Source organism: Cololabis saira, chromosome 2 (genome assembly GCF_033807715.1).
Source record: "Cololabis saira isolate AMF1-May2022 chromosome 2, fColSai1.1, whole genome shotgun sequence".
Classification (NCBI taxonomy): domain Eukaryota; kingdom Metazoa; phylum Chordata; class Actinopteri; order Beloniformes; family Belonidae; genus Cololabis; species Cololabis saira.
In genome coordinates this window covers 55,380,662-55,394,113 of record NC_084588.1, presented here as the reverse complement: position 1 = coordinate 55,394,113, position 13,452 = coordinate 55,380,662, and the positions used below count along the sequence as shown (strand labels likewise).

The 13,452-nt window shown below is 38.5% G+C and overlaps 1 protein-coding gene across 2 annotated transcripts in view; it reads right to left on the bottom strand.

The window, feature by feature from the left end:
- The window catches only part of arfgap2 (ADP-ribosylation factor GTPase activating protein 2), a 41,294-nt gene that overhangs the window by 24,161 nt on the left and 3,681 nt on the right, over window positions 1-13,452 (bottom strand). For both annotated transcript variants that reach the window (XM_061707282.1, XM_061707290.1), the window contains exons 2-5: window positions 5,780-5,898; window positions 5,481-5,553; window positions 5,272-5,403; window positions 1,550-1,639 (exon numbers count right to left, since the gene is read on the bottom strand). In XM_061707282.1, the coding sequence (XP_061563266.1) occupies window positions 1,550-1,639; window positions 5,272-5,403; window positions 5,481-5,553; window positions 5,780-5,898 (414 nt within the window). The remainder of the gene's footprint in view (window positions 1-1,549; window positions 1,640-5,271; window positions 5,404-5,480; window positions 5,554-5,779; window positions 5,899-13,452) is intronic.

Below are 13,452 nucleotides of genomic sequence, written 5' to 3'. Positions count from 1 at the left end.
GTAGGAAACTCCACCTGAGTGTTCTGAGAAGTTTCAGGTGTGTTTGTGACGTATGTGACGTAGGAAACTCCACCTGAGTGTTCTGAGAAGTTTCAGGTGTTTTTGTGACGTATGTGACGTAGAAACTCCACCTGAGTGTTCTGAGAAGTTTCAGGTGTTTTTGTGACGTATGTGACGTAGGAAACTCCACCTGAGTGTTCTGAGAAGTTTCAGGTGTGTGTGTGACGTATGTGACGTAGGAAACTCCACCTGAGTGTTCTGAGAAGTTTCAGGTGTGTGTGTGACGTATGTGACGTAGGAAACTCCACCTGAGTGTTCTGAGAAGTTTCAGGTGTTTTTGTGACGTATGTGACGTAGGAAACTCCACCTGAGTGTTCTGAGAAGTTTCAGGTGTTTTTGTGACGTATGTGACGTAGGAAACTCCACCTGAGTGTTCTGAGAAGTTTCAGGTGTGTGTGTGACGTATGTGACGTAGGAAACTCCACCTGAGTGTGTTCTGAGAAGTTTCAGGTGTTTTTGTGACGTATGTGACGTAGGAAACTCCACCTGAGTGTTCTGAGAAGTTTCAGGTGTTTTTGTGACGTATGTGACGTAGAAACTCCACCTGAGTGTTCTGGATGAAGTTTCAGGTGTTTGTGTGACGTATGTGACGTAGAAACTCCACCTGAGTGTGTTCTGAGAAGTTTCAGGTGTTTTTGTGACGTATGTGACGTAGGAAACTCCACCTGAGTGTGTTCTGAGAAGTTTCAGGTGTTTTTGTGACGTATGTGACGTAGGAAACTCCACCTGAGTGTTCTGAGAAGTTTCAGGTGTTTTTGTGACGTATGTGACGTAGAAACTCCACCTGAGTGTTCTGGATGAAGTTTCAGGTGTTTGTGTGACGTATGTGACGTAGAAACTCCACCTGAGTGTGTTCTGAGAAGTTTCAGGTGTTTGTGACGTATGTGACGTAGGAAACTCCACCTGAGTGTTCTGAGAAGTTTCAGGTGTTTGTTACGTATGTGACGTAGGAAACTCCACCTGAGTGTTCTGAGAAGTTTCAGGTGTTTTTGTGACGTGTGTGACGTAGGAAACTCCACCTGAGTGTGTTCTGAGAAGTTTCAGGTGTTTTTGTGACGTATGTGACGTAGGAAACTCCACCTGAGTGTGTTCTGAGAAGTTTCAGGTGTTTTTGTGACGTATGTGACGTAGGAAACTCCACCTGAGTGTGTTCTGAGGAGTTTCAGGTGTGTGTGTGACGTATGTGACGTAGAAACTCCACCTGAGTGTTCTGAGAAGTTTCAGGTGTGTGTGTGACGTATGTGACGTAGGAAACTCCACCTGAGTGTTCTGAGAAGTTTCAGGTGTGTGTGTGACGTATGTGACGTAGGAAACTCCACCTGAGTGTTCTGAGAAGTTTCAGGTGTTTGTGTGACGTATGTGACGTAGGAAACTCCACCTGAGTGTTCTGAGAAGTTTCAGGTGTTTGTGTGACGTATGTGACGTAGGAAACTCCACCTGAGTGTGTTCTGAGAAGTTTCAGGTGTTTTTGTGACGTAGGAAACTCCACCTGAGTGTGTTCTGAGAAGAAGTCGTCCTCCTTCTTCTCCGGAGCGGCCTGAGCAGCCGGAGCTCCTCCCGGGGAAGAGTCGATCCATAACTGCAACAGAACCAGAACACGTTATCACCCTGATGTCGTCTCTCCACCGTGACGTGGTTGTACTCCGGTACTCTGTACATGTACGGGGTTGTACTCCGGTACTCTGGACTCTGACCTGGAGCTGCTGAGCTGTCACGCTCTGATAAATGATCAATAACGGCTTTATCTCTTATATAATAACCTTCAGGAAACACAGGCAGCTCAGGGAGAAGTTCCTGCTGAGACTCGTCACCAAAACCATCAGTAACTTCAGCTGAGACTCAGTTTACATGGGAGTTTAATTCCTCTTTTATTTAGAATTAAAATGAAATCTGATTTAAAATTAGTAAAAATGAACATGTAAACACCTAATTCTGAATAAAAATGGCCATGAAAGTGGCTGGTTTATTCTGATATTAAATCAGAATAGAATAATTACGCGATCATGTATAGACTCAAAAAAGGATGAATAATAAAGAAAAAAACAATAAACAAAAAATTAAATACATTCAAAAAATTTTTTTAAATATATATAAAAAAAATTAAAAATAAAAATTAAACAAAAAATTAAAATAGAATAAATAAAAAACAATAAAAATAATAAGAAAAAATTACTATTTCCATGTAAACTCCAAGGAAAATACTAATTCTGAATGATTTAATTCGGAATATCATCATGTAACCGTGGCCACTGAGCGTCCAGGATGAATCATCATAAACCCCAGTTTATTACTGACGTCGGATGATCTGAGCTGCCCAGGAGTTAAAGAGATGCACCGATCGATCGGCAACCGATCAGTATCGGCTGATAAAGCCATCGGTTTAGATCGGAGATTGTAAAGTAATAATTAAAAACTGGCCGATCTGAGGACGTTGCAGTTTGCAAAGTGTGTCCAAAGGAAAGACCGCGAGGAGGAACGTTATAAACATTATAAACTTTATAAACTTTATAAACGTTATAAACGTTATAAACGTTATAAACGTTATAAACGTTATAAACATTATAAACGTTATAAACGTTATAAACATTATAAACGTTATAAACGTTATAAACGTTATAAACATTATAAACGTTATAAACTTTATAAACGTTATAAACTTTATAAACGTTATAAACTTTATAAACGTTATAAACTTTATAAACGTTATAAACGTTATAAACATTATAAACGTTATAAACTTTATAAACTTTATAAACGTTATAAACTTTATAAACGTTATAAACGTTATAAACTTTATAAACGTTATAAACTTTATAAACATTATAAACGTTATAAACATTATAAACTTTATAAACTTTATAAACGTTATAAACGTTATAAACGTTATAAACGTTATAAACGTTATAAACTTTATAAACATTATAAACGTTATAAACGTTATAAACTTTATAAACATTATAAACGTTATAAACTTTCTAAACTTTATAAACGTTATAAACGTTATAAACTTTATAAACGTTATAAACGTTATAAACTTTATAAACGTTATAAACGTTATAAACTTTATAAACATTATAAACGTTATAAACTTTATAAACTTTATAAACGTTATAAACGTTATAAACTTTATAAACGTTATAAACGTTATAAACTTTATAAACGTTATAAACGTTATAAACGTTATAAACTTTATAAACATTATAAACGTTATAAACTTTATAAACGTTATAAACGTTATAAACGTTATAAACTTTATAAACTTTATAAACGTTATAAACTTTATAAACATTATAAACGTTATAAACATTATAAACGTTATAAACTTTATAAACGTTATAAACTTTATAAACGTTATAAACATTATAAACGTTATAAACTTTATAAACATTATAAACGTTATAAACGTTATAAACGTTATAAACTTTATAAACGTTATAAACTTTATAAACGTTATAAAAGTTATAAAAGAATCAACACAACGAAGCTGATGAGACTTTTGAAAGTTTCTCACACGAAGGACAATATTGAGTTGTTAAAGTTGCCGCTAACGCAGAGAAAGAAAAGCAGCAACTCTGCTAACTCTGCTAACTCTGCTAACTCAGCTAACTCAGCTAACTCAGCTAACTCTGCTGTAACAGAGACGTAGAAACGACAGTAATAAAAATAAAGATCTACATCCTGAGGTGATGGATTCATATTGATCATTGTTTCTATTGTGGAAGAGTCGGGTTTAAACGCGTCGTTAGCAGCTCGTACCGTGTTCACGCTGCAGGGAGTAAATATTTCAGTAAATACTTCAGTAAATACTTCAGTAAATATTTCAGTAAATACTTCAGTAAATATTTCACTAAATACTTCACGATGAATGTCCGCCGGAGTTTTACCAGAATATTTAGTCATGTCCAAACCCTGGGGCAGGACGACAGTCGTGTCAGTCGCTTCACCAGGGACGTTTAGTGAGAAGAGTTGTGACTTTTTCCTCAGGAAATCTAAGGTTTATAGTTTACAACTTGTATCCACTTTTAGAGAGTGACACGTTTTTCTAAATGCCATCATTTCCAGGAACCTGCATAAATATCTGTTAAGGTGCTATGAGCAGCCAAACCTACAGGGGGCAGTGTAACGAGAAGATAAAGTCATGCTAGCCAATCAGAATCCTGGAAAAAAACATCAACAAATGACACGAGTAACTTCCAGTTACTTCCAAGATGAACCAGAGTCTTTGGTTTGGAGTGACAGAGAAGTGGAGTTACTTCTCAACATTTCGACTTTTGTCTCGAAATTTCGACTTTTTTCTCAACATTTCGACTTTTTTCTCGAAATTTCGACTTTTTTCTCGAAATTTCGACTTTTTTCTCGAAATTTCGACTTTTTTCTCAAAATTTCGACTTTTTTCTCAAAATTTCGACTTTTTTCTCAAAAATTTCAACTTTTTTTTAAAAATTTCAACTTTTTTCTCAGAATTTCAACTTTTTTTTTTAAATTTCCACTTTTTTCTCAGAATTTCGACTTTTTTCTCCAAATTTCTCAAAAACAGATATTTCCCCCTCTACGTTTTTCTAAATCCCATCATTTCCAGGAACCTGCATAAATATCTGTTAAGGTGCTATGAGCAGCCAAACCTACAGGGGGCAGTGTAACGAGAAGATAAAGTCATGCTAGCCCAGGCGTCGGCGACCCGTGGCTCTTTAGCGCCGCCCTAGTGGCTCCTGGAGCTTTTTCAACAATGTTTGACCTTTTTTTTTCCTTCCTTTTTTCTTCTCTTTTTTTCTTCTCTTTTTCTTTTTTTTTTCATTTGTTCCTCTTCTTTTCTTCCCTTTTCCTTTCGAGCCTCAACATTTTGACTTTTTTCTCGACATTTTGACTTTTTTCTCGAAATTAGGACTTTTTTCTCAACATTTTGACTTTTTTCTCGAAATTTTAACTTTTATCTCGACATTTTGACTTTTTTCTCGAAGTGCATAATGAAAAAATAATCTCCCCCCAGTTATAACTAATATAGAAACATGCAGCATGTGTTCCTTCATTCTAAGGCTGATTTATGGTTCCGCGTTACACGGTGCGCGTCGCCGCGTAGCCTACGCCGTAAGCTCTGCGTCGATTTAACGCGGAACCGAAATTCAGGCTTAAGGCTGATACAAGACTTAAAACTACTCACGTCTGTTCCGTACTTGGGGATCGTTCCAAATAAACTAATTAGACTGAACTCACGTCTGTGCCGTACTTGGACAGCGCTGCGTTAGCTAGCTGCCGGATCTTCTCCCGGTACATCTGCGCCGCCCGGCTGTTGTACTTGGCGTTGGTGTCGGTGGTGGAGCAGCCGTGCTGACGGAAGAACCCCGTCTGAGGAGGAGGAAGAGGTTAACACCGTTACACGAGGTTAAACACCGCGTCACCACGTCTCTGAAGGCTGAACTCACCGCGTTGGCGTTTCCTCCCACCTGCATACACCGGAGCTGGAACCAGTTCCAGTTGGAGTCCAACTCCGTGGATCTGGAGGAACAAGTTTATCATTTTTATGATTAACAAGAGAGATATGCTAACTAAACCCTCACCAAGCTCAGGTGCTAACTAACCCCCCCCAGGACCCCCCTCTCACCTGATGGAGCTCAGGTGAACCCCCAGGACCCCCCTCTCACCTGATGGAGCTCAGGTGAACCCCCAGGACCCCCCTCTCACCTGATGAAGCTCAGGTGAACCCCCAGGACCCCCCTCTCACCTGATGAAGCTCAGGTGAACCCCCAGAGAGCGGTGGATTCCAGAACAGTCGATACAGAGGAAAACCCCGTAGGGAATGCTGGCCCAGCTGGGGTTCTTAGCAGCACAGTCGAAGCACGCCTGAAACACACACAAACCTGCTGTTACCGTGGCAACACCACCTGCTGTTACCGTGGTAACACCACCTGCTGTTACCATGGTAACACCACCTGCTGTTACCGTGGCAACACCACTCAAACAAGCCTGGAAACACACACAAACCTGCTGTTACCGTGGCAATAGGCCTGTGTTGAAAAAATCGATTCTCAGATTTTAAATCGATTCTCATATTAATTCCTAAAAATCGATTCATATGTCTAAAGATCGATCTAAAGATCGATTTAAAAAAAAAAAGATTTTTTTTTTTTTTTCATCACTACAACTTTTCGTATTTTTTTGTTTATGCCCAAAAAATGAATGTTTTGTTGGACACGAGAATAACTGGTGCCATGTTTTTGCCTTTAAATATGTTTAAAGGTATGAAAACATTAAAGTGTTAGGTTATAATTGCATACATTGTCTATATTTCCTTTATATAGACTTACTTTATAAACTGTCTTGGGGTTACATTTGCAAAAAATGCTAAAAACCAAATGCTCAAAAATTAAAAATCGAAATAGACCGAAAATGGAACAAATAAAAACGGAATGTGGGAAAAACTAAAAGTGATTTCCTCCGTCTCTGTTTCCTCCTGGATCTGTTTGGTAATTCTGACCCACGATGTTTCTGTTTCAGTTCTATCAGCATTCTGGGAGCTGATTGGTCCTTACAGCATCATTAGCTGCAATACTTGCTGTTGAATCTCTATATAGTACTAGTATTAATATGTTGCAGAACTACAGTCATATAATTCATGAAACAGCTGAAAAAACTGTTTTATTAACACTAACCCAAATCAATATTGGATCTGATGGTGATAATCGATTCTGAATCTTAAGAATCGGAATCAAATCGATTCTTGATATTTGAATGGATCCCCAGCCCTACGTGGCAACACCTGCTGTTACCGTGGCAACACCTGCTGTTACCGTGGCAACACCTGCTGTTACCGTGGCAACACCTGCTGTTACCGTGGCAACACCTGCTGTTACCGTGGCAACACCTGCTGTTACCGTGGCAACACCACTCAAACAGATCAATCAATCAATTTATCAAAATACTGACAGAGCTCAAGGTTAAGTTAAGGTTAAGTCAAACGTTGGCTGAAACTGAAACCAGCTTGTGAACATTGACTTTAACATTCTGTACTACTGTATTATTTTAGTTTTCTGTTCTTATCTGGTTTATGTTTTTGCTTCTTGTCTTTATTCTGTTTTGTTCATGTTCATGTTCTGTATTTTAATGGTTTTGTACTGTTTTAACTCTGTTTTGAATGTTAAGTAAAGGCCTAACAGGGACAGCTCTGGCTACAAACCTGTATGTACGACATCTGTTTAGTACTTTTATGAAATAATGTTTGATACATCTGTCCCTGTTCAATAAACTTAATAATAATAAAATAATAATAAGGAATCCAGTCAAGTTCCAGTCAAACATCTCTTTTTTTTTTTACTTTTTTTAATGAAAATTCCATCAATAATTACAGCGCCTACGTTTCCATCAGTCAAAATTCAGGTTCAGGTCAATATTCCAGTTCCTGAAACATTGGGAATATTGTGTTTCCATGCTGAGCTAACAGGGTTATCCCTGTTTCCATGGTGATTAATCATTTATCTGGATCAAACCAGCGACGCACGGAGAACGTGATGACGCAATTACCGTCATTTCTGCTTCTTCTTCTTCTTTGACCTGTTCCCTCTGGAAGGAGCTTCAGGTCCTTACGATCCCGAACAAACAGACTCAGGGACAGATTCTTCCCCAAAGCTGGGAACTTTCTGAACTCATAAGCTCCTCACACTGTGCAATATTTCTATTTTCTGTCCATAATGTCCCAATATTCCTTACCTATGTATGTGCAATACTCTTCCATCCTTTCAGTGCAATATTCCTCCACCCATTCATGTACATTTTTATTTTATTCTTCCATTCACTCTTTTCTTATAGTTTATATATATATATATTTACTTTTTTTGTTCATTTTTGTTGTGTACAGTTTACTTGCTTATATAGTCTTGCATTTGTTTTGCACTTTGACGGAGCTGCTGCCTAATTTCATTGTAGAAGTATAATAATAATAAACGCTTTCTATTCTTTCTATTCTTCCTGTATCCAAATTCAAACCAAATGCTGCTTCAACTTTTCTCTCTCCTTCTTGTAAATCTTCTATCCCGGTACTTTCTACCGTCTACAAATGCAGAAATGTTCATATCCTTCATTACATTTATGAAGTGATTAGTCTCCTCCTGGTCTTGGTTTCTCCGTGTTTAGAAGAACTTCCTGGACTCAAAACACCAGGATTCCTTGATAAAGAACAGAAAACAGATTCCTGTTCCTTCTGACGGGAAATCCCGTTAAACACGACCAGATATTCTGTCAGAAAAGGAGTAACCCAGGGGCAGGCTCATATTGGGGTTTTAAAAACCTGAATATGAGCAAATTCTGGTTATCAAAGGGGTTATTGGTGTTTACATGGCCGTGTAACCGGGTTATTGATCATATTCCGGTTTTAAAAGGTTTTTGATGCATGAATACGACGTCATAGTCTCCAGCTGTTACTTCACTTTCCTTCCTGATGCCTGGAGTTATAAAATAATCAGACTATATTTTGTCATCATCTTTCTATGTCACAGATCCTGCTCAGCGTTCAGATGCATGCTGGGTAATCTGCCCAGCGCTGGCGGGAACACGAGTACAGGCGTCCTCTCTGATTGGATGAGACCTTGCTGTGTACATGTTAATAAATCTACCACCACTTTCACGTGTCGTCTGTGATCACAGCGTCTGGAAACTAGAACCAGAACCAGAGCTGCAGGTCATTCACCGTCTCCTCCGCCGCTGACGCTGCTTTATCTGCAGGAAACTAGAACCAGAGCTGCTGGTCATTCACCGTCTCCTCCGCCGCTGACGCTGCTTTATCTGTAGGCCTGTGTTGAAAAAAATCAATTTTCCGATTCTAAATCGATTATCATATTAATTCCTAAAAATCGATTCTTATGTCTAAAGATCGATTTTTTTCTCTCATCATTTTCACCAGGTGAACATTAATCCCAGTAGTCGGATAAAAACGTTTGTCATGACACTTCTGAAAAATGCAGGAGCTTCATGGCAACATGTGTGCGTGGTGACAGAATAAATTAGGACAAGCTAGGGTTGCAAAGGGGTGGAAAATTTCCGGTAAATTTCCGGAAACTTTCTGGAAACTTTCCATGGGAAGTTAAGCTGGGGAATTTTGGAAATATTCCAAATTGGAAACTTTCCATGGGAATTATGGGAATTTATGGGAATTAACTGGAAATTGGGGGTAATTTAAACAAACTGTATCATATCCAAACATAAATGTAAATATTTATTTTGTCATAAGCAGATATCGATGCAAGATAATACAAAAACATGACATTTCAACAGATTTATTTGAGTAGAACTTTAGTTTTTATTCTTGTATGAACAATTATTTTAATGAACAACAAAAACATGAATGTTGAGTAAATACTAACTCACCCCACTCCCCACCCAATCAAAAAGTAAAATGACCCCAACCCACCCCCCCCCCCCCCTTCAAACCTTCAATTCTGTCAATTTCTTATTCATTCCCGTTAATTCCCATGGAAAGTTTCCAACTTTAAAAAATTCCCGGAATTTTGCAACCCTAAGACAAGCTAAAATGATTTGTTTACTGCATGAACTGTTGCAATTTCTTTGTTTTTTGCACTTTAAATGGATATTGAAAGGCCTGTTTGAGTTATTTATTTCTTAGTTATTTCACAATAATTATTGTGAAATTATTATTTCACTAGTTATTTTACAGTCATATAATTCAGGCAACAGCTCCAAAAACATTTTAAATAACACTAAGCCAAATCAATATCGGATCGAATCGATTATGAATATTAAGAATCGGAATCGAATCGATTCTTGACATTTGGATCGATACCCAGCCGTGTTTATCTGGTCCCTGAAACCTCCCACAATGCATCTGTGTTAACGTTAAGAGCTCCAGACCAAAATGTGCAGAGTTCAGATCTCAAGCAGAGCAAGTCTGGCAGAGATTTGTGGGTAAAAATGTAACATTTTCCCTAAATAGATGTCAGGAATGTGAAGTTTGGTGCCCACGGCATCAAACCAACGACCCTCCGAAGAGACTTAAAACACGACTTCTGCAGCAATTCACTTCCCTTTGGGGATGAATCAAGTATTTATGAATCTTTCATTCAAAAACAGAAGTATTACTAGTTTCTGAGCCGCAACATTGAAAGAATAAAAGCAAACGAGACGTGATTAACCTGAAAGAGGCAAATCCTCAGGGTCAGTTTAATGTAATGTAAATAAAGTTTAGAAACACTGAAGAGCTTCTGTTTTTATATATATATATATATATATATATATATATATATATATATATATATATATATATATATATATATATATATATATATATATATATATATATATATATATATATATATACATACAGTGTTTCCCCTACAATTCTTTTCAGGCCCGGTGGTACCACTGAAAAGGCGAGGCGCGTGGGACGGCATATTGGACATGTAGCAATATAAAACAGTTTTACATTAAAAATCATTGTAGGCCTATATTGCTGAATGATATCACTTCAATGAAATAATAAGATTTAGTCTAACCTTTAACCAAAGTGTCCTGGGCCAGAAAGGTCTGACCCATATGAGCATTGATCTGTTCTAGATATTCCAGAGGGATCTCTATGAAAACCCTCTGGTCTTTTAACGGCTGCTTGTGCTGATGCATATGTGACAAAACATCCCTATTCACAATTGAGATTATATCAGTTATAAATAATTTAAACATTGTAGATTTGTTTTACCCGTTTTGTTATAACAGTTACATACATTTGACTGGGGGAAAAATGAACCTTTAGTGGTTCTAGTGGAAAGACAATCTATTGTCTGTGTTATTTTCATCATCATTGCTTACCAAAAAAAGAAGCTCAATCAGAACAAAAATGTAAGCTAAACAACAAATTGGAAATGTACCATGGGGAGTGTGGTACAACTAAGGGCTGTATTTATGGTTATTAAGCCATTAGGGATCCCAGCCAGATGTTTAAATGCGTTTATTTTACTGGGTCACCAGTCGGACCGGTGTCAGCGACGGTAAAGGCTGATTTATGGTTCCGCGGTACACCAACGCAGAGCCTACGGCGTAGGGTACGCGGCGACGCCCACGTACGGTGCGTGTCTCCGCGTACCCTACGCCGTTGGTGTACCGCAGAACCATAAATCAGCCTTGACGCTCATACATGGCTGGCGCTAGGACCCCGCGGACGCATGGTGCGTCGTCGGGCTGTGTTTTCCTTCATGCTTCCCTGCAGCGTCTCATGCAAACACAAACACACGGACCTGCAGAAACATTTCTGTTATCATGTTGTCTGTCGCCCGTGATATTTTTTCTTTTTTTTTTTGGCTAGCTACAAACTCTATACATCCCATAATATATTATAATATGACCGCGCTCTCAGCAGCGTTACTAGGCAACGAAGCAGGTTGACTCCCATTGCAGAACAGCTGCAGAGGCTCCTAAACGTAAATGATCATTGATTTTTTTTTTTTAGGCCTGGCGGGGGGTCAGGTTGGCCTGGCGGCCCCACCAGGCCTGTATAATGGTAGGGGAAACACTGATATACCGTATTGGCCCGAATATAAGACGGGGTTTTTTGCATTGAAATCAGACTGAAAAAGTGGGCGTCGTCTTACATTCGGGGTCTAGACGTTATACCCATTCACAACACTAGATGGCGCCAGATATCTTTAAAGCGAATGCTGAACTAAACTCCCCAGACCAAAGTGAACCCCTGTCACGAAGAAGAAAAATAAAAAATAGCAGTAGCATGAAGAAGAAAAATAAAAAATAGCGGTAAGAAAGAAAAGACAAGGAAATAACAGAAGAGAAAACAGAAAATGCTGAAACGTAGCGACAATCTGGAGAAATGTGGGTTAAGAAGTTATGATGCAAACTTCAAGATCATGATTTGAATGAGGCAAAATAACAGGCTTTTTCTCTCAAATATATTGTTATAATCATTTGTTTCAGATGTACTGTCATTATTTTCTGTATAAAAATTTAATTTGGTGTTCAAAAAGTCTTTTTTCAAATTTGAGTCTTGAAAAAGAGGGGGTCGTCTTACAATCAGGGTCGTCTTATATTCGGGTCAATACGGTATATATATATATATATGCCGGAGCATGGCATGTTACAAAAACCAAACAAATCCTCTTTCTTCTTTTTACGTGTGCGGCGTTGGCGCGCTGTGGAGCATTAAATGTAGTCTGGGTGAAATACCTCAACTTCAGCTCCGCGACTTAAGACTGATTTATGGTTCCGCGTTACACCAACGCAGCGCTACGCCGTAGGGTGCGCGGCGCCGCGTACCCTACGCCTGTGATTTCCTGCAGACCTGGAACCATCACTAACTAATCCTTCAGTCCTCAGATATTCAGAAGTCTCTCAGTTCTGACGTCTGTAGTTTGTTCTGCAGCTTCGGCTCGTTGGCACGAAGGCACGAAGGCAGTGGAATGAAGATGAGTGGAATAACGAGTCATTAAACCACCTGGAATAACGAGTCATTAAACCTCCTGGAATAACGAGTCATTAAACCACCTGGAATAACGAGTCATTAAACCACCTGGAATAACGAGTCATTAAACCACCTGTAATTACGTTTATGTCACAACCACACACTCCGTCTGCCTCAGACCAACAAACACAGATCAACATGGACACGTTTCCTGTGAACTGGTTCAGCATTTAAAGGGTTTCATGAAATTGTTAAAAGCTCAAAGAATTTCCAACACTGGTGGTTTATATTCAAAGTAACCTTGTATTTAGACACACCCCCCCCTGGTGTTACGGGTAGACTAGAGGTTAAATACAATACACATGGGATTGTTGAGAGGAGACGGGGGGAAAGGTGAAATACACATACCATTTGTTGAGAGAAGACAAAGGGAATAAGCAGACGTTTAACTTTGGGGGGTCTCACCTGAGACCTGGGCTTGACACCCCAGGGAAAGGAAGATGGAAGTGACACATTTACCAATGAAATCCACTTGCAGAGAACACCCCCCTTTAGAGTATAAATTCATCTAGGCTGATGACCACCGTGTGCATTTCTCTCCTATCCACCGTGGTCTGAGACAAATGAACCTCCGGCCGGAAAAACCTTGTGCTTGACATGATTAAAAGTTTGTATTAACCTGTGATTTTATTCCACTAGTTTTCTTTTGGTTCACCAGACAAACGGACAGGAATCTTTCAGCATCTCTGGGTTGTTTAGGATTATTATTATAGTCTTATCTAATTCTACACATACAAGGAGTTAAATGTAAGACTTTTTAAAAGACCTTTAATACAACTTCTTCCTATGAAAACTAAGATAAATCCTGTGATAATAAAGTACTTTGGTAAACAGGTTTGTCACCTGGTTATTGTGTCCACCAGAGATTTATTTATGTATTTATTAGGGCTGGGCGATATATTGAGATTTTAATATATATCGATATA